General features: G+C 37.1%; 1 protein-coding gene across 1 annotated transcript in view; it reads left to right on the top strand.

The window, feature by feature from the left end:
- Nucleotides 1–22,500, top strand: part of ptprc (protein tyrosine phosphatase receptor type C) — an 84,717-nt gene that overhangs the window by 38,105 nt on the left and 24,112 nt on the right. The window contains 11 exon segments of the mRNA XM_061884048.1: nt 3,709–3,917; nt 4,029–4,092; nt 5,820–5,928; nt 6,097–6,134; nt 11,147–11,244; nt 11,330–11,420; nt 11,493–11,569; nt 11,639–11,675; nt 11,760–11,857; nt 19,686–19,811; nt 19,928–20,082. Coding sequence (XP_061740032.1) covers nt 3,709–3,917; nt 4,029–4,092; nt 5,820–5,928; nt 6,097–6,134; nt 11,147–11,244; nt 11,330–11,420; nt 11,493–11,569; nt 11,639–11,675; nt 11,760–11,857; nt 19,686–19,811; nt 19,928–20,082 — 1,102 coding nt within the window.

Raw genomic sequence — 22,500 nt, forward strand, 5'->3', positions numbered from 1 at the left:
TGCAGCTAAGGGGAGTACACTATTTTGCCAATAAAGCCCTCTAGAAAAACATTCAATACCCGCCAACTATATTCATTTTACATGTCGAGGTCTGAATATTAACCAAGTATTAGCGATATTGTTTATTATAAGCGCTAACACAGATAAACTATTTCTAGCGGCGCAATGATCACAGAGAGTTAACTGTTTATTGACATACTGAGCTGCTGCATCGCCTCTGAGTTGGTGAAAGGAACCCTTTTTCATCTCAACGGGATGATAGCATTCATTATACAATAAGTGATTGTTTTATTATGTTCGTAGTTTGTATTTCTTGTTTAGCACTTGGAAAATCTGCTGCATGGTGATTGGTGTTTCACTAAAGCTGGATTTGTTTAACAAACAGCTTTTAAAACTAATAAATCCACCTACTTATATATTTAGGCTCTAACATATAAGGTTCATGACCATTATTTGTCCCAAAGTAGTAGTCGTCTGTCATGAAGTCTGCCGTGAGCTGTAGTGTTTTTTTTTCAAACAAACATTGTGATGCATTTGTGATTGGAATACGCCTCTGTATGTTTGAAATTAGCAAAATTTGTAAATATTACACCTTATTATGAATGTGCCTGTTACTACATTGCATATATACTTAAAGCATGTGGATGATAGAAACTCTTGAACGTTTTTAGAGAATTGTATAGGTGGAATAGTGCGAATCCCATTAGCTTGGTAGCGTTTATTTATGAGTTAAAATGTATGAAATTAAGAAAACAACGTTTTCTTGTATTAAATAAGAATTGTGACTGATCGACACAATCTCCAAAAACGTGAAGTTCCCCTTTAAAATTGACCATTCATATTTAGCATTTAACATTCAATTTAGATTGAATATATATGTATGTATATATATATATATATATATTAGGGCTGCGAATCTTTGGGTGTCCCACGATTCGATTTAAAATTGATTCTTGGGGTCTCGATTCGATTATATATCAATGTTTTTGATTCAACACGATTTGCGATTGAAAAACGATATTTTTCTGATTCAAAAGGATTCTGTATTCATTCAATACATAGGATTTCAGCAGGATCTACCCCAGTCTGCTGACACGCTAGCAGAGTAGTAGATTTTTTTTAAAAAGCTTTTATAATTGTAAAGGACAATGTTTTATCAACCGATTACAATAATGTAAATTTATTTTAACTATTGAACAAACCAAAATTACAACTTATTTTATCTTTGTGAAAATATTGGACACAGTGTGTTGTCAAGCTTATGAGATGCGATGCAAGTGTAAGCCACTGTGACACTATTGTTCTTTTTTTTTTAATATATAAATGTCAATGAGGGATTTTTAATCACTGCTATGCTGAAATTATAACTATTATTGATACTGTTGTTGTTAATATTCATATTTGTTTCACTACTTTTGGTTTGTTCTGTGTCGTGTTTGTGTCTCCTCTCAATTGCTCTGTTTATTGCAGTTCTGAGTGTTGCTGTGTCAGGTTTGATTTTGGAATTGGATTGCATTGTTATGGTATTGCTGTGTATTGTTTTGTTGGATTGATTTAAAAAAAAATAGAAAAGATAAATAAATAAATAAAAATAATTGTTTTTAAATGAGAATAGATTCTTAATCGCACTACGTGAGAATCGCAATTTGTATTCGAATCGATTTTTTCCCACACCCCTAATATATATATATATATATATATATATATATATATATATATATATATATACCATTCATATTTAGCATTTAACATTCAATTTAGATTGAATATATATGTATGTATATATATATATATATTAGGGCTGCGAATCTTTGGGTGTCCCACGATTCGATTTAAAAATGATTCTTGGGGTCTCGATTCGATTATATATCAATGTTTTTGATTCAACACGATTTGCGATGCATGCTTGATAAAAACTCAAAAAAAAAATTAACAAAACAAAAATAAAAATAAAAAAACAAACACGTTTTTAGTGTTTTTGTACATTTTTTTGTAAACAATATCCTTCTAGAGTTCATATCAAAAAGACATTTATGGCAAGTAACAAAAATAAGGGATATAGCATGAGAGAGAGAGAAAAAAAAGAGTGTCCTATGAGGCATCTAGAATGCAACACTGCTTGGCATGGATGTTTTCACAATTAAAATATATATATATATATATATATATATATATATATATATATATATATGTATATATATGTATATATATATGTGTGTATATATATATGTATGTATGTATGTATGTATATATATATATATATATATATATATATATATATATATGTGTGTGTATATATATATATGTATGTATGTATATATATATGTGTGTATATATATATATATGTGTATGTATGTATGTGTGCGATGAGGTGTGGACTTGTCCAAGGTGTACTCAGCTTTCCGCCCGATTGTAGCTGAGATAGGCGACCCCAAAAGGGAATAAGCGGTAGAAAATGTATTTATATATATATATATATATATATATATATATATATATATATATATATATATGTGTGTGTGTGTGTGTGTGTGAGAAAATTCACAAGACTACTTCATCTCTACAGAACTGTTTCATGAGGGGTTCCCTCAATAATCAGGATATTTTATATATATATATATGTATATATATATATATATATATATATATATATATATATATATATATATATATATATTTAAATGTATATTTAACATTTAGATTTAATTCAACATTTTTATTTAACTTTTAGATTTAAGATTTGTTTATACGCAACATTTAGATTGAACAATTACATTTAGATTAATCATCTAAATTTAACAGATTTATTTTTACCGTTTATATTTAACATTTAACATTAGATTTAGATTCAATATTTACATTTAGATTAAACAGTTATATATAGATTTAACATTTAGATTTAACGTTTGGATATAGATTTAACGTTTACATTTAGTTTTAACATTTATAGGTAGCCTTTCACATTAGATGTATATTTAACAGTTATATTTATATGTATTTACATTTAACATTTGTATGTAACATCTAAACTTATATTTAACATATGCTGTATAGTTAAGATCCCTGCGATGAGGTGGCGACTTGTCCAGGGTGTATCTTGCCTTCCACCCGAGTGCAGCTGAGATAGGCTCCAGCGACCCCCCCGCGACCCCAAAAAAGGGACAAGCGGTAGAAAATGGATGGATGGATGTATAGTTAAGATTTTGATTTAACTTTAGGATTTACAGGAGAATTAAAGTTTAGATACCTTTTTTACATCAAATGTGAGCTAAATGTTTAATATATATTAGCAAGCGAAGTGTGATTGAATTAGACACCAATGGTATATTTTACATGTTGTGATTTTTCTTAAAGAAACTTACATTGATTTCCACATTTTGCTCTCTCAATGAGAAGTTGTTTACAGTAAACAAGAAAAGTGACAATGAGCATGTTCTAATTTGACTTCTCATTTGTTAGATATCATTCAAAATCAATAGGATTATTGCTTTTTTACAAGTAGCTCCTGTTTCCATGTTATTGTTCTTCTTCAGGCCACAAATGTCGTTTAGTAAAAACAATAGTCCCTTTTTTGTCGCAAGATTTACACACAAGTTGTATTGTTCTTTATCAATTAGAGGAAAATTAAATTTAACTCTATTCAACTATTTTTAAGTAGCATTAGTCATTTTAAATGTTCATCCAGTAAATGTTCTTATTTTCCAACAGTGCCAGATGACATCACCAACCTGAAAGCATACCTTATCGACAACAATGTGATTGAAGTGACCTGTGATCACTCAAAACAGTTTAATGGGGTGAAAACTGGCTTCAGTGCAGTTATCCAGGATAGTGTCACTGTGAAAACACAAAACCAAAGTGGAACATGTAAATTCACATTCACAGATTTGAGCTACTCTACCACGTACAAAGTGGAGGTTCGTGCAATTCATTTTTTCTCCTTAACTGATTTTAAATGTTTTCAATGTCTCCGCACCTTTTTTGGTGAGCACTTGAGTTCCTGTTCAAGCCGAGCTGTGATGTTTCAGGTGTTTGCCTTCAACCAGGATTTCAGGAGTAAGAACGGAAGGCTGGAACAGGTTTCTACTTCCTGTACGTGTTTTTTTTTTTTTGACCGTATGCATATTTACCGTATTTTCTGGACTATAGGGCGCACCGCACCCATTAAATTTGAAAAGAAAAACATGTTTTTCCATAGCTACACTGCAAAAAGTCGGTGTTCAAAAACAAGAAAACAAAAAACAAAAATTAGGGGTATTTTATTTGAACTAAGCAAAATTATCTGCCAGTAGAACAAGAAAATTCGGCTTGTCAAGACTTTCCAAAACAAGTAAAATTAGCTAACCTCAGTGAACCCAAATATACTTTAAAATAAGTATATTCTCACTAATAACAAGTGTACTTTTCTTAGTAGATAAAAAAGATACCTTTTTGCTCAATATGTTGAAAAATATTCTTAAATTAAGTTAATGCCAGTGCCATTATATTGACATAATGAGCTGCACTGTGTATCATGATTTTTTTTTTCATGCTTGAAGTAAGAAATTATTACTTTAGAAAAGTAGTTTTATACTACTGAGTGTTAATGACACAGCTTCGCATCAGTTGATATTCTAGTTACAAGCATGTTTCACTCAATATAGGTCATCAAATATCAGCAACAAGCTGCAATATCTTACTAAGATAATTTAGGAACAAAACCCTTAAAACAAGTAAAACACTCTAACATAAAATCTGCTTAGTAGGAATAATTATCTTATCTTATACAGAAAATAAGCAAATATCACCCTTATTTGAGATATTTAATCTTACTTAGATTTTAGTTTTTGTAGTGTATACATTGTGAAATTAGTTATTTACACACAAAAATAATTGTTGACTGATAAAAAACAAACAAACACAGAAGTCATCGTCATGGACCCACTCGCTGTGGAAGCCATCTCTCCAATCAGATAAACAGACTCAATAACTCCACGGTGACGTCTTGGTGAATTCACGAAACTGAAAGAATACAAACAGAAACCGTTGTTAAATTGATAATACATAGACACTTGTAAATGTGTTAGCATATTAGCTAACGCTAACGATGCTAGCTTGATTAAACTACGATAGCACGTACAACAAACAATACTATCAAACATGTGACAGTTTAGTAAGTATGAATAGTTTTAATTATAGTGTAAAACTTACAAATGTGCCCTGCGATGAGGTGGCGACTTGTCCAGGGTGTACCCCGCCTTCCGCCCGATTGTAGCTGAGATAGGCGCCAGCGCCCCCCGCAACCCCAAAAGGGAATAAGCGGTAGAAAATGGATGGATGGAACTTACAAATGTTGCCTGTAGTGATGAATGAAGAAACTATACATGGGTAAAAACGCTATGGACGGCGAGAAGATGAAACGGCACCTCTAGTTCCGTTTCCAGTTACTAAACAGAAGGAAATACCGAAGACATTCCACCCGCAGCACATGCAGTGAGCAAACTGGTCTAATAGATAGCGCCATAGCAAATAGTTGTATGAAAACTATTTGTTCGTAATGGCTGTTAGCAAAATCCATAAATTAGCCACACTATTTTATTAGCCACAGGGTTCAAAGCCTAGGAAAAAAGTATCGGCTTATAGTCCGGAAAATACGATACTTTATTTCAGACACAATATCATTGAATTCAATGCAAAAGAGTCTGCAAACTTTTACAGATACTTTCAGTTATCATACAATTAAACCATCCCTTATACTCCCGTGACCCCAAAAGGGAATAAGCGGTAGAAAATGGATGGATGGATATCTGATGGTGTGTTGTTGCCATTTTGTTTTGCAGACAATGACAAAGCCCTCACTGGGTTTCTTATCTTCCTCATCGTTTTCACATCAGTGGCGCTCCTTATAGTTCTCTTCAAGATCTATTCGGTGAAACGGCAAAGGTCCCAGTAAGTATGTTTAATAACATTTGTTATTCTATGTCCTCATGTTGTTGCCAAAGTTAGCATGAGGTAGATTAAACAGGTTGAAAAAGAGACATAACTCTGATCATGTGACATTTTGGGCATGCTTACGTCCTCGGAGCTCGCATTGACTTTGTGTTTGCTTGTTTGCAGAGACATCCATGAAAACCTGCTTCTTATCCCAAATGCAAGTAAGTATGTAATGTCCTTTTTTCTTGAGCGCACTGTACTAGGACAGCTCTCCTATTTAGTCTTAAGTATCAACTGATAAAGCCAACCGAGTCTGCTTTAAAGGCCTACTGAAATTAGATTTTCTTATTTAAACGGAGATAGCAGGTCCATTCTATGTGTCATACTTGATCATTTCGCGATATTGCCATATTTTTGCTGAGAGGATTTAGTAGAGAACATCGACGATAAAGTTCGCAACTTTTGGTCGCTAATAAAAAAGCCTTGCCTGTACCGGAAGTAGCAGACGATGTGCGCGTGACGTCACGGGTTGTAAGGCTCCTCACATGTGTCATCCTTGATCATTTTGCGATATTGCCATATTTTTGCTGAGGGGATTTAGTAGAGAACATCGACGATAAAGTTCGCAACTTTTGGTCGCTAATAAAAAAGCCTAGCCTGTACCGGAAGTAGCAGACGATGTGCTCGTGACGTCACGGGTTGTAAGGCTCCTCACATCCTCACATTGTTTACAATCATAGCCACCACTGCGAGAGCGATTCGGACCGAGAAAGCGATGATTTCCCATTAGTTTGAGCGAGGATGAAAGATTTGTGGATGAGGATAGTGAGAGTGAAGGACTAGAAAGAAAAAAAAAGGCGAGGGCAGTGGGAGCGATTCAGATGTTATTAGACACATTTACTAGGATAATTCTGGAAAATCCCTTATCTGCTTATTGTTAATAGTGTTTTAGTGAGATTATATCCATCCATCCATCCATCATCTTCCGCTTATCCGAGGTCGGGTCGCGGGGGCAACAGCCTATATATGGTACCTGAAAGTCGGAGGGGTGTGGCCACGGGTGTGGTGACCGCCATTGTCTCCGGTGGGAGGAGGTAAGAGAGTCCGCAGCTGCAGGAAGACGCAAGCTCTGCTCATGTCTACGGTAAGAGCCGACTTATTACCACAGTTTTCTCATCAAAACCTGCCGGTTGACATGTGGTCGGGAACCATGTTCGCTTGACCGTTCTGTTCCATACCAAAGCTTCACCTTCGGGAATGTAAACAAGGAAACACCGGCTGGGTTTGTGTTGCTAAAGGCAGCTGCAGTACACCGCTTCCCACCTACATCTTTCTTCTTTGACGTCTCCATTATTAATTGAACAAATTGCAAAAGATTCAGCAACACAAATGTCCAGAATACTGTGTAATTATGCGATTAAAGCAGACGACTTTTAGCCGTGAGCGGTGCTGAAAGAACATGTCCGCTACAACCGGTGACGTCACGCGCACGTGTCATCATACGCGTCACCATTCTGCGACGTTTTCAACAGGATACTTCGCGGGAAATTTAAAATTGCAATTTAGTAAACTAAAAAGGCCGTATTGGCATGTGTTGCAATGTTAATATTTCATCATTGATATATAAACTATCAGACTGCGTGGTCGGTAGTAGTGGTTTTGAGTATGCCTTTAAGCTAGAGCTGTCCTATCATGAAGCATGTTTAGACTCGAGCTGTTCTGTCTAGGCTTGAACACGAAGCCGTCCTATCTAGTTTTGAGCATTAAACAATGAAACATGCCTAGCCTGCTCTAGACTAAATCTGTCCTAGCTAGCATGAACCAATGAAGCCTGCCCAGCTTGCCCTACACTCAAACTAACTGTTCTCTCTTGTCTTAAATGTGAACTGATGAAGCCTGTCTAGCCTGTTCTATGTTAGAGCTGTCCTAGCTAGGCTTGAACATGACTTGATGAAGTCTTCCTAGCCTGCCTTAGACTAGAGCTGTCTTAACGAATTTTGATCATCAACCGATGTACCCTTCCTTGCCCGCCCTAGTCTATTGCTGCTCTTTCTGGTCGAGGCTGGCTTCATCTCAATGTCCATTTGATGAAGCCAGCCTAGCCTGGTATAGGGGAGAGCTGTCTTACCTGGTCTTGAACATGAATCACTGGAACATATCTAGCCTGCATTAGATTACATCTGTTACATCAAATGAAAACAGCTTAGCCTGCCGTAGACTCGAGCATGAAACGTTAAAGCCTGCCTAGCCTGCTTTAGACTAAAGCTGTCCTATCTAGTCTATAGCATGAACCGATGAAGCCCGACCAGCCCCACTCCCCAGACTAGGGCTCTCCTATCTATGAAGCCTGCCTAGCCTGCTCTCGACTGAGACTCACTCTTCGATCTCATCTTGAATGTGAACCGATGAAGGCTACCTAGCCTGTTTTAGACCAGTGCTTTCCCATTTAATTTTACGCATTAAGGATTAAGCCTGCTTAGCCTGCTCTCAACGAGAGCTGTCTTATCTAGTCTTGAGTAGAACCGATCTAGTCTGCCTAGTTTGCTCTAAACCAGTAACCATTTTTGGGCCGCAAGCACTCCCTAGAGGGCCGCCAAAAAATATCAGCTGTGGTCTGTATGGATCGTAGGTACTCAGTTGTAATACACCTTTCCACCACCTGGGACAGTCATGGCAATCTCAAACAGAGAAGAAGTCTGGAGCGAAAGTCATAGAGAGCTTTCTTAAGCGCAAAAAATATGAATTAAGTGGTGAAGTTGTACAATTTACATAAGAAACATTTTCAATATCATTACTGATTATTAATTTAGTTAGAATTTATTTTTATTAGTGGCCGTGCCAGCAACTCGAGGGTTCCAGTTTCGATCCCGGCTTCTGCAAACCTAGTCACTTCCGTTGTGTCCTTGGGCAAGACACTTTACCCAACTGCTCCCAGTGCCACCCAAACTGGTTTAAAAATGTAACTTAGATATTGGGTTTCACAATGTACAGCGCTTTGAGTCACGAGAAAAAAGCGCTATATAAAATATAATTCACTTCACTTCACAGTACTGAGTAATTGTATGTACATTTATTTTCATCAGCTTTGAGTCCCTTCTTTTGCAATATATTTAGTTAATATTTATTTTTGTAACCAGCCTGACCTAAGCCTTGATAATAATCTTTATGATTAACACATGCTTTTGTAAACTATCAGTAGGTTAGATATAATTATTGAGTCCTATTAAAATCAAAAGTAAGACTTCTAAATCTCTGTAAGGTCCCCTCTGTAGTGGAAAATGTATGCCTCAACGTTAAAAACGGTTAAGAACCCCTGTTCTAGACAGTAGCTGTCCTATCTAGTCCTGATCATGAACCGATGAAGCCTGCCTAGCCTGTTCTAGACAAGATCTGTTCTATCTAGTTTTGAGCATGAACCGGTGAAGTCTGCTCAACTGTCTAGAACAGGGGTTCTTAACCGTTTTTAACGTTGAGGCATACATTTTCCACTACAGAGGGGACCTTACAGAGATTTAGAAGTCTTACTTTTGATTTTAATAGGACTCAATAATTATATCTAACCTACTGATAGTTTACAAAAGCATGTGTTAATCATAAAGATTATTATCAAGGCTTAGGTCAGGCTGGTTACAAAAATAAATATTAACTAAATATATTGCAAAAGAAGGGACTCAAAGCTGATGAAAATAAATGTACATACAATTACTCAGTACTGTGAAGTGAAGTGAATTATATTTTATATAGCGCTTTTTTCTCGTGACTCAAAGCGCTGTACATTGTGAAACCCAATATCTAAGTTACATTTCTAAGATAATCTGAGCAGTCCAGAATCATTCAATGCCCTAAGAATACAATAACCTGGATGAATAAGAATATTCATACGTACAGTATGTATATTGTATAGCAAAATGTTTTTCTGAAATGTTATTGTTGAAGTCACCACAAGCAGGTTTGTTGTTTAGGTGAATATTTCATATTAATGACGAATGAGATATTTTATATAATTATACATATACAGTGGGGCAAAAAAGTATTTAGTCAGCCACCGATTGTGCAGTTCTCCCACTTAAAATGATGACAGAGGTCTGTAATTTTCATCATAGGCACACTTCAACTGTGAGGGACAGAATGTGAAAAAAAATCCAGTTATTCACATTGTAGGAATTATAAAGAATGTATTTGTAAATTATGGTGGAAAATAAGTATTTGGTCAACCATTCAAAGCTCTCACTGATGGAAGGAGGTTTTGGCTCAAAATCTCACGATACAGGGCCCCATTAATTCTTTCCTTAACACGGATCAATCGTCCTGTCCCCTTAGCAGAAAAACAGCCCCAAAGCATGATGTTTCCACCCCGATGCTTCACAGTAGGTATGGTGTTCTTGGGATGCAACTCAGTATTCTTCTTCCTCCAAACACGACAAGTTGAGTTTATACCACAATGGATACATGGATGATACAGCAGAGGATTGGGAGAATGTCATGTGGTCAGATGAAACCAAAATAGAACTTTTTGGTATAAACTCAACTTGTCGTGTTTGGAGGAAGAATAATACTGAGTTGCATCCCAAGAACACCACACCTACTGTGAAGCATGGAAGTGGAAATATCATGCTTCGGGGCTGTTTTTCTGCTAAGGGGACAGGATGATTGATCCGTGTTAAAGAAAGAATGAATGGGGCCATGTATCATGAGATTTTGAGCCAAAACCTCCTTCCATCAGTGAGAGCTTTGAATGGTTGACCAAATACTTATTTTCCACCATAATTTACAATTCTTTAAAATTCCTACAGTGGGAGAACTCGCACATCGGTGGCTGACTAAATACTTTCTTGCCCCACTGTATGTGTATGTATATATATATATATATATATATATATATATATATATATATATATATATATATATATATATATATATATATATATGTAATATATATATATATATATATATGTAATATATATATATGTAATATATATATATATGTATATACATATATATATATAATATGAATTATTAATTATGTATTTAATAATGTTTTTTATATATATATACATATATATATATATATATATATATAATATGAATTATTATTTATGTATTTAATAATGTTTTTTATTTTGGTTGTGTCTGCTATTTACAGTGCATTACCTAATATGCACACATTATACTAAATGACTGCAGGCTTCAGTTATTAAAGTGTTTCTCATTAGTGTGACGTGTGTTCTTGTAGAAAACTTTTCGGTGGAACCAATCGAAGCTGACACGTTGCTGGAAGCATACAAAATTAAACTGGCTGATGAGGGACGCCTTTTTCTGGAAGAGTTTCAGGTTTTGTGCTTTTTTTGTTTGTTTTTGTGTAGGTTATTATTTAGCCCTACAGGTGGGACAATGAAATATTTTCATTTTCTTTTAGAGCATCCCCAGAGTTTTTACGAAGTCGACAATGAAAGAGGCTAAAAAACCCTGCAATGCCCTGAAGAACCGTTACGTGGACATTTTACCATGTATGTGATTTTTTTTTTTTTACTTAAAAGTATTAAAAAGCAGTTCACATTTACATTTCTCTACAATCACAGATGATTACAACCGAGTACAGCTTTGTACAGGAAATGGCAAGGCCGGCTGTGACTACATTAACGCCAGCTTCATTGATGTATGGACAATATGTCGCTCTTAATTCAAGCTTTCTGCCACAGCTCATTGAATGTTTCTTCTTCTGCAGGGCTATAATGAGTTAAAGAAATACATTGCAGCTCAAGGTGCCAAAGTCTTCTCCATTCTGCACTTCCCTTTATTTTCATCTATACTTAGTCTGCGTGTGTGCGTCTAAATGTGTGCTACAGGACCAAAGGAGGAAACGGTGTGTGACTTCTGGAGGATGATCTGGGAGCAGAAATCTTCTATCATTGTCATGGTAACGCGCTGCGAAGAGGGAAACAAGGTACTTGAATCTTCACACAAGTGTAATAAGAAGTGAACCACTAATATAAACATACAAGTAACTACAGACCCTGTTTCCATATGAGTTGGGAAATTGTGTTAGATGTAAATATAAACGGAATACAATGATTTGCACATCATTTTCAACCCATATTCAATTGAATATGCTACAAAGACAACATATTTGATGTTCAAACTGATAAAAAAAATTTTTTTTTTGCAAATAATCATTAACTTTAGAGTTTGATGCCAGCAACACGTGACAAAGAAGTTGGGAAAGGTGGCAATACATACTGATAAAGTTGAGGAATGCTCATCAAACAGTTATTTGGAACATCCTACAGGTGTGCAGGCTAATTGGGAACAGGTGGGTGCCATGATTGGGTATAAAAGCAGCTTCCATGAAATTCTAAGTAATTCACAAACAAGGATGGGGCGAGGGTCACCAATGTGTAAGCAAATTGTCGAACAGTTTTAGAACAGCATTTCTCAACGAGCTATTGCAAGGAATTTAGGGATTTTACCATCTACGGTCCGTAATATCATCAAAAGGTTCAGAGAATCTGGAGAAATCACTGCACGTAAGCGATGATATTAAGGACCTTTGATCCCTCAGGCGGTACTGCATCAAAACAGACATCAGTGTGTAAAGGATATCACCACATGGGCTCAGGAACACTTCATAAAACCACTTTCAGTAACTACAGTTGGTCGCTACATCTGTAAGTGCAAGTTAAAACTCTACTATGCAAATCAAAAGCCATTTATCAACAACATCTAGGAACGCTGCCGGCTTCGCTGGGCCCGAGCTCATCTAAGATGGACTGATGCAAAGCGGAAAAGTGTTCTGTGGTCTGACGAGTCCACATTCCAAATATATTTGGAAACTGTGGACGTGGTGTCCTCGGAACAAAGAGGAAAATTACCATCCGGATTGTTGTAGGCGCAAAGTTCAAAAGCCAGCATCTGTGATGGTATGGGGGTGTATTAGTGCCCAAGGCATGGGTAACTTACACATCTGTGAAGGCACCATTGATGCTGAATGGGCCATACAGGTTTTGGAGCAACATATGTTGTCATCCAAGCTAAGTTATCATGGATGCCCCTGCTTATTTCAGCAAAACAATGCCGAGCCACGTGTTACAACCGAGTGGCTTCTCAGTAAAAGAGTGCGGGTACTTTCCTGGCCCGCCTGCAGTCCAGACCTGTCTCCCATCGAAAATGTGTGGCGCATTATGAAGCGGAAAATACGACAAGACCCCGGACTGTTGAACAACTTAAGCTGTACATCAAGCAAGAATGGTAAATAATTCCACTTTTAAAGCTACAACGATTATTGAGTGTTGTTAAAAGAAAAGGTGATGTAACACAGTGGTGAAAATGCCCTTTCCCAACTACTTTGGCACATGTTGCAGCCATGAAATTCTAAGTTAATTATTATTTGCAAAAAAAAAAAGTATATGAGTTTGAACATCAAATATCTTGTCTTTGTAGTGCTTTCAATTGAATATGGGTTGAAAATGATTTTCAAATCATTGTATTCTGTTTATATTTACATCTAACACAATTTCTCAACTCATATGGAAACAGGGTTTGTATTTTACAGGCTCTCTATATTCTCCTAACTATAGTCAGTTCCTCCAGGATTTTTTTGGCTTTTTTGTGATCGTTGCGGCCTAAAATGTCTGAATTTGTCGCAGCTTTTCAGAAAGTTGTTTCGAGGGTATTTTTTTTAACATTAAATCAGCTTATAATTTAACTTTTGGAAGCTAACAAAAATGTACTGCATGCCGTGATATAAAGCATATCATCATACATTCCGAAAATGTTTTTGTTAATATAATTAATTAAATATCTGCTTGGCTTATGATTTCAAAGCAAGTTTTCCATCAAAGTGTACACCAGGGGTCACCAACCTTTTTGAAACCAAGAGCTACTTCTTGGGTACTGATTAATGCGAAGGGCTACTAGTTTGATACACACTTAAATTAATTGCCAGAAATAGCCAATTTGCTCAATTTACCTTTAATAAATAAATCTATATGAATAAAAAAATGGGTATTTCTGTCTGTCATTCCGTCGCACATTTTTTTCCTTTAACGGAAGGTTTTTTTGTAGAGAATAAATTATGAAAAAAACACTTAATTGAACGGTTTAAAAGAGGAGAAAACAGGAAAAAGATCAAGATAAAATTTTTAAACATAGTTTATCTTCAATTTCGACTCTTTAAAATTCAGAATTCAACCAAAAAAAAGAAGAGAAAAAATAGCTATTTTGAATCTTTTTGAAAAAAATGTAAAATAATTTATGGAACATCATTATTAGTTTTTCCTGATTAGGATTAATTTTAGAATTTTGATGACATGTTTTAAATAGGTTAAAATCCAATCTTCACTTTGTTAGAATAAATAACGAATTGGACCAAGCTATTTTTCTAACAAAGACAAATCATTATTTCTTCTAGATTTTCCAGAACAAAAATTTTAAAAGAAATTCAAAAGACTTAGAATTAAGATTTAAATTGGATTCTAAAGATTTTCTAGATATGCCAGAATATTTTTTTTAATTTTAATCATAATAAGTTTGAAGAAATATTTCACAAATATTCTTCGTCGAAAAAACAGAAGCTAAAATGAAGAATTAAATCAAAAATTTATTTATTATTCTTTACAGTAAAATACATAAATTTACTTGAACATTGATTTAAATTGTCAGGAAAGAAGAGGAAGGAATTTAAAAGGTAAAAAGGTTTGTGTTTAAAAATCCTACAATCATTTTTAAGGTTGTATTTTTTTCTCTAAAATTGTCTTTCTGAAATTTATAAGAAGCAAATTAAAAAAAAATGTTAATTTATTCAAACAAGTGAAGACCAAATCTTTAAAATATTTTCTTGGATTTTCAAATTCTATTTGACTTTTGTCTCACTTAGAATTAAAAATGTCAAGCAAATGTCAAGCAAAGCGATACCAGCTTGCTAGTAAATAAATAAAATTTAAAAAAATAGAGGCAGCTCACTGGTAAGTGCTGCTATTTGAGCTATTTTTAGAACAGGCCAGGGGGCTACTCATCTGGTCCTTACGGGCTACCTGGTGTTCGCGGGCACCGCGTTGGTGACCCTTGGTGTACACTGTACACTGTACCGTAAAAACAACAACCGTAGCTCTATATCGGTATACATCCTATACTGTACATATATTATGTAAATATTACATATATATGTTGTTTTTTTATATTGCTTTTAGTCTATTTTATGCTTTCCATCTTTTCCATCATCTGTAACTAAACTACCGTGTGGAACAATTTCCCTTGTGGATCATTAAATTTTATCTGAGTCTAAGTCTAACAGCAAAAAAACTGGCAGCTCATAACCCAGAATTGTTTTGTAAAAAAAACAATGGCCTTTACAGTAGTACACTGTACAAACAACAACCCAAGATTTTGCCGTTTTTACAGTAATGTGCTGTAAAAACAACAGTACATATTACCGTAGATTTCTGGCAACTCTTCTGCAAGTTATTTACTGCAAAAATATAAAGATTTATTTTGTTTTTTTACAGTGCATGTAATGAAAGAATTGTGTAATAATACCATGAGGCAAATCCTTATCCATTTATATTCTTATATTATTTCCTGTTACAAGAGTGCAGAGGGCAGCCATAACTGTGACGTGGCCCTCAATGAAAGCCTGTTTGACACCTCTGCTCTAGTTGAAATATCATCAAATATCAGGGAAATAACTGTATTGTAGATACTGCTATTTCCAGTCTTCACAATAATGCCGTGATGCGTGACGGTATCAAACCACAACTTGGTGGGTGTACTTTTTTCTGGCGTTTTTTGCATTAGCCGGGTCCTAAATGAACTACATCTCCCAGAATCCTTTGCGAGGTCGGAGACATGAAACATCGTAAGCAGGAAGAGAAGTGTGCACGTCGTAAATGAGAGGAATTGGGGGTGGGGGGTTTGGTTTGGTTGATATCAGTACTTCAGTCATCAACAATTGCATCATCAGAGAAATGTACATTGAAACAGTGTAGGTCTGACTCGGTAGGATATGTACAGCGAGGAGTGAACAGAGAGAGTTCAGAAAGCATAAGAACAAGTAAATACATTTGATTATTTACAATCCAGGGAGGTGGGATGTGAAGGGGGGAGGGTGTTAGTCAAGGGTTAAAGTTGCTTGGAGGTGTTCTTTTAGTGGGGTTTTGAAGGAGGATAGAGATGCACTTTCCTTTACACCTGTTGGTAGTGCATTCCATATTGATGTGGCATAGAAGGATAATAAGTTAAGACCTTTTTTAGATCGGAATCTGGGTTTGACGTGGTTTGTGGAGCTCCCCCTGGTGTTGTGGTTATGGCGGTCATTCATGTTATGGAAGTAGTTTGACATGTACTTCGGTATCAGGGAGGTGTAACGGATTTTATAGAATGGCCTCAGTGCAAGTTGTTTTACTCTGTCCTCCACCCTGAGCCAGCCCACCTTGGAGAAGTGGGTAGGAGTGAGGTGTGATCTGGGGTTGAGGTCTAGAAGTAACCTGACTAGCTTGTTCTGGGATGTTTGGAGTCTAGATTTGAGGGTTTTGGAGTTGCTGGGATACCAGGAGTCTAGATTTGAGGGTTTTGGAGTTGCTGGGATACCAGGAGGTGCAAGCGTAATTAAAAAAGGGTTGAATGAGAGTTCCCGCTAGAATCTTTAAGGTGCTTTTGTTGACCAGAGAGGAGATTTTACAGATAAATCTTGTTCGTTGGTTGACCTTTTTGATTACCTTGGTTGCCATTTTATCACAGGAAAGATTAGCCTCAAGAATGGAACCCTAGGTAGGTGACCTCATCTTTCCTGGTGATAACAATGTCACTCACTTTAATAGTGAAGTCACTGACTTTCTTAAGGTTGATTTGGGACCCAAATAGGATGGATTCCATTTTACCTAAGTGTGTTGAAAGTTTATTGTCAGCAAGCCAGGTGCAAATTATACAGAGTTCAGCACCATGGATTTTTTTTCCACCTGTGACTTGTCCTTGCCGGATACCAGCAAGGCCGAGTCATCAGCAAACAGGGACAATTCACAGTGGCATGCTGATGACATGTCATTTACGTATATTAGGAACAGTAAAGGCCCTATAATACTGCCTTGGGGGACTCCACAACTTACTGGGGGGGGACATGGTGCCGTTAACCTCTACCACCTGTTTCCTCCCCTCCAAGTAAGATTGCACCAGCTCGATGAGGTTTTATGAAATCCGATTGCTCTGAGCTTATATATATATATATATATATATATATATATATATATATATATAGCGTGATTTGCGGTGTCAAAGGCCTTCTGAAGGTCCAGCATGACCATGCCGCAGTATGCACTCAGAGGCAGGGCAAATCCTGGAGTCACCGCCCCATAAACAGTCACCCAGAAAATATATTTGAAGCCAACAAAGCTGAACACCAGTTTGTGAGGTATTAACATTATCAAAAGTTAAAATGTTTACTTTTCCGCAAAACAGAATTTTCCAAACTAATATAAACATGTCCACTGTAGAGGACACTGCTTTTTAGAAAGTAAAAGTTTAACTAAAGTGAACTTTATTGTTGATGTTTACATTGTCTCTTTAAGGACATCAACTTTAAGTTATTTTTTTTAATACTTGCTTGAAACAGGAGATGTTCCTTCACAATTCTTTGGACTTAAAAATACGTGTGTGTAGTAATAAATATGTTTGTAACATTTTAGCATTATATTTGTGTCCAATTACGGTAAGTGTTTGTAAATCCTAAACATTCCTGACACTTCATTTTACACACTATGGCATCTTTTTTTTGGGGGGGGGGGGAATTGTGTTAGATGTAAATCTAAACGGAATACAATAATTTTCAAATCATTTTCAACCCATATTCAATTGAATGCACTACAAAGACAAGATATTTGATGTACAAACTCATAAACTTTCTTTTTTTTTGCAAATAACAATTAACTTAGAATTTCATGGCTGCAACACGTGCCAAAGTAGTTGGGAAAGGGCATGTTCACCACTGTGTTACATCACGTTTTCTTTTTATAACACTCAATAAATGTTTGGGAACTGAGGAAACTAATTTTTGAAGCTTTAAAAGTGGAATTCTTTCCCTTTCTTGTTTTATGTAGAGCTTTAGTCGTTTAACAGTCCGGGGTCTCCGCTGTCGTATTTTACGCTTCATAATGCGCCACACATTTTCGATGGGAGACAGGTCTGGACTGCAGGCGGGCCAGGAAAGTACCCACACTCTTTTTTTTTACGAAGCCACGCTGTTGTAACATGTGCTGAATGTGGCTTGGCATTGTCTTGCTGAAATAAGCAGGGGCATCCATGAAAAGACGACGCTTAGATGGCAGCATATGTTGTTCCAAAACCTGTATGTACCTTTCAGCATTAATGGTGCCTTCACAGATGTGTAAGTTACCCATGCCTTGGGCACTAATGCACCCCCGTACCATCACAGATGCTGGCTTTTGAACTTTGCGCCTATAACAATCCGAATGGTTATTTTCCTCTTTGTTCTGGAGGACACCACGTCCTCTGTTTCCAAATATAATTTTAAAAGTGCACTCGTCAGACCACAGAACATCTTTCCAGTTTGCATCAGTCCATCTTAGGTGAGCTCAGGCCCAGAGAAGCCGGCAGCGTTACTGGATGTTGTTGATAAACGGCTTTCGCTTCGCATAGTAGAGTTTTAACTTGCACTTACAGATATAGCGACAGACTGTATTTAGTGACAGTGGTTTTCTGAAGTGTTCCTGAGCCCATGTGGTGATATCCTTTAGAGATTGAGGTCGGTTTTTGATACAGTGCCATCTCAGGGATCGAAGGTCGCGGTCATTCAATGTTGGTTTCTGGCCATGCCGCTAACGTGAAATGATTTCTCCAGATTCTCTGAATCTTTTGATGATATTATGGACCGTAGATGTTGAAATCCCAAAATTTCTTGCAAATGCACTTTGGGAAACGTCGTTCTTAAACTGTTTGACTATTTGCTCAAGCAGTTGTGGACAAAGGGGTGTACCTCGCCCCATCCTTTCTTGTGAAAGACTGAACATTTTTTGGGAAGCTGTTTTTAGACCCAATCATGGCACCAACCTGTTACCAATTAGCCTGCACACCTGTGGGATGTTCCAAATAAGTGTTTGATTAGCATTCCTCAACTTTATCAGTATTTATAGCCACCTTTCCCAACTTCTTCGTCACGTGTTGCTGGCATCAAATTCTAAAGTTAATGATTATTTGCACACAAAAAAAAAGTTTTTTCAGTTTGAACATCAAACATGTCCTTGTAGCATATTCAGCTGAATATGGGTTGAAAATGATTTGCAAATCATTGTATTCCGTTTATATTTACATTTAACACAATTTCCCAACCCATATGGAAACGGGGTTGGTACAACAATAAATATTGCAGCATGGGCAGCACAGTGGAACTGGGGTTATTACGTGTGCCTCAAAATACAAAGGTTTTGGGTTCGATCCTTGGCTCGGGATCTTTTTGAGTGAAGTTTGCATGTGACTGCGTGGGTTCCCTCTAGGTACTCGGGCTTCCTCCCACCTCCAAAGACATGCACCTGGGGATAGGTTGATTGGCAACACTAAATTGGCCCTAGTGTGTGAATGTGAGTGTGAATGTTGTCTATCTGTGTTGGCCCTGCTATGAGGTGGCGACTTGTCCAGGGTATACCCTGCCCTCCGCCCATTTGCAGCTGGGATAGGCTCCAAACCCCCCTCTTAGATATGACCACACAATGAAGTACATTCTAACACAGACATGTATTTTCATCAAATCGTATCTTGTGTTGTTGTTGCAGGTCAAGTGCGTGCAATACTGGCCTTCTCCTGACCGAGAGACAGAAATCTACGAGGAGTTTGTTGTCAAGCTCCTTTCGGAGGATTACTTCCCCGATTATATCATCCGCAGTCTTAGCCTGACTAACGTGAGATTTCCTGTCATGAAACTATGAAAATGTGCTCATGCTGCAGAAAGATGTTCTCGTCTCATCAACTATTCATTGAGCCGTGTGCTGTTCTGCATGTCTTTGCATGCGTTCAGAGGCAAGAGAAAATCGAGAGAGATGTGACCCAAATCCAGTTCATCAGTTGGCCCGATCATGGCGTTCCGGGGGAGCCCCACCTCCTCCTGAAGCTCCGACGGCAAGTTAACGCCTTTAAGAACGTTTTCAGCGGGCCCATTGTTGTCCACTGCAGGTAAGTCAAGTTCAATCAGCTGGTTCTGTTTTCTTTATTATGATATTGGTTGTTTTCAAATACTCACTTATTCATACCAATTCAAACAACGTGATGAACAAAACTGTTGTTGTGGGGGCGGTATAGCTCGGTTGGTAGAGTGGCCGTGCCAGCAACTTGAGGGTTCCAGGTCCGATCCCCGCTTCCGCCATCCTAGTCACTGCCGTTGTGTCCTCGGGCAAGACACTTTACCCACCTGCTCCCAGTGCCACCCACACTGGTTTAAAAAATGTAACTTAGATAATGGGTTTCACTATGTAAAGCGCTTTGAGTCACTAGAGAAAAGCGCTATATAAATATAATTCACTTCACTTCACTTGTTCATGGTCCCCATTTTAATGAACTACAGTTATAGTCATATTCCCTGTTTACGGACACAAGTGTTCACTGTGTTCCATTTTTTTTTTGTTCAACAATTTAGGACTATTCCACCGAATCGGCACCATTTGCTTCCCCAGAAAATTTAAAGTAGGAATGCACATTAAAATGAACTGAATTTTTTTATTAAGCAAATCAGGAAATTGCTCCAAGATTGTTTTTTTTATAAGATATGGGGGGCTTGACTTATTCGTGGGGGGGGGCTAAGAAATTAATCAATTTTAATAACCACTGTTCTAATTTTTTCAATACAATCAATAATGAATATACATGCTAGATATAAAAGTGGTTTTAACTGAATTTGACCAAAGAATATTTAACAAAATAGTTAAAGCCTAAGACGTAACAATGGAAAAATGTTTCACGTGCAAAGGTGACAATTACAGCTCGAGACAGCGCTCATGTGCCTGCTAATAACCAGACGATACATCCAAAATGAGACAAGTGCCTTTGTCCACACTCTAAAAAATGCTGGGTTGAATACTACTCAATTTGGGTAGTTTTCTACCCGGTTACCCATATGCATTCAACCCAAATGATGGGTCATTTTACCTGCAATGATGGGTTCACTCTACAAATTAAATTGGTTATTTTCATTTTTTTTAACTGCTTTTAATTCTGGTTTCGGCCATGCCCACTTCATGTTGGATCCACTATAGACTGGACTTTCACGATATCATATTAGACCCGCTCGACATTCATTGCTTTCAGTCTCCCCTAGATGGGCGCGCGGGGGGGGGGGGTTGCCCACATATGCGGTCCTCTCCAAGGGTTCTCATAGTCATTGTCACCGACGTCCCACTGGGGTTAGTTTTTGCTTGCCCTTATGTGGGCTCTGTACCGCGGATGTCGTTGTGGCTTGTGCAGCCCTTTGAGACACTTGTGATTTAGTGCTATATAAATAAAGATTGATTGATTGATTTATTGATGTGACATCACCCGCACTGATCTCCCTGAACAAATGGTGCAATAAGGCTATGCCACCCACACTCCCCGCTGGCGAAAAGGATGGAGCCGGTGTGTTATTTCTCGATCATATGTAACTTATAAAGTACACACAAAAGTATTATTTTACTATATTCTGACAAGGCTGACCGTTTGACACCGTCTCAGCCAGGAAAGAATCACTCCACGATGTAACCCAGCTGCAGGGTAAATTGTACTTCCTTGCTGGGTTGTTACTTGAATTATGGGGATGGGCAACATCCCAGAGCTGACCCAACCAGTGACCCAGCTACCCAACTCCTTTAGAAATAACCCCAGTTGTGTGCCGTCAGGGTCAGCAAGGCCTTCTCTGCGTGCTCTAATATAACCAGAAATCATGATCAAAAATAAAGATAAAAATAATTACGCTATATATAAATTATAATTAATAATTTAATTTACTTTCCCTAAATATCTTAAATATTCATATTCTCTTCATGTCATATTATGCTCTTTCCAGTGCTGTTGTTTTTAGGTGAGAGTTTGTATCCAATCAGAATTTAGCTAGCTTATGTTGCCATGCTGTACGAAATCTGCCCGTGGTCTTCAGAGATAAATGATATTATTTGATATTTTACGGTAATGTGTTAATAATTTCACACGAGTCGCTCAGGAGTATATGTCGCACCCCCGTCCAAACTATGAAAAAATCTGCGGATTATAGTCCGAAAAATACGCTACACCTTGTGAGACGAGGTCGGCTGAAACCGGAAGCTAACCCGGCGGTGAAATGGTGTTTCCTGTTTCATTTGTTTTACACGATTATTTTAATTTTGACAGTACCACGTAAGATATGTTTTGATTGCTGAAGCGGGTTTATTGAATGTTAAATGCGCCGAAAAGTATACCGTTCTGTACACTGTTGCGGGGTTCAATGTCCCGCAGTGTGAAAGTGTGTTTCTGTATAGTAACTCCAGCCATGTCCATGTGGTGACACAAATTACGATATTTTGAGAGGTGAAATAGGACATCACTGAAGGCCTAGGTGAGAAACACATGGCCCGCCACTGAATAACC

Source organism: Nerophis ophidion, linkage group LG22 (assembly GCF_033978795.1).
Source record: "Nerophis ophidion isolate RoL-2023_Sa linkage group LG22, RoL_Noph_v1.0, whole genome shotgun sequence".
Classification (NCBI taxonomy): domain Eukaryota; kingdom Metazoa; phylum Chordata; class Actinopteri; order Syngnathiformes; family Syngnathidae; genus Nerophis; species Nerophis ophidion.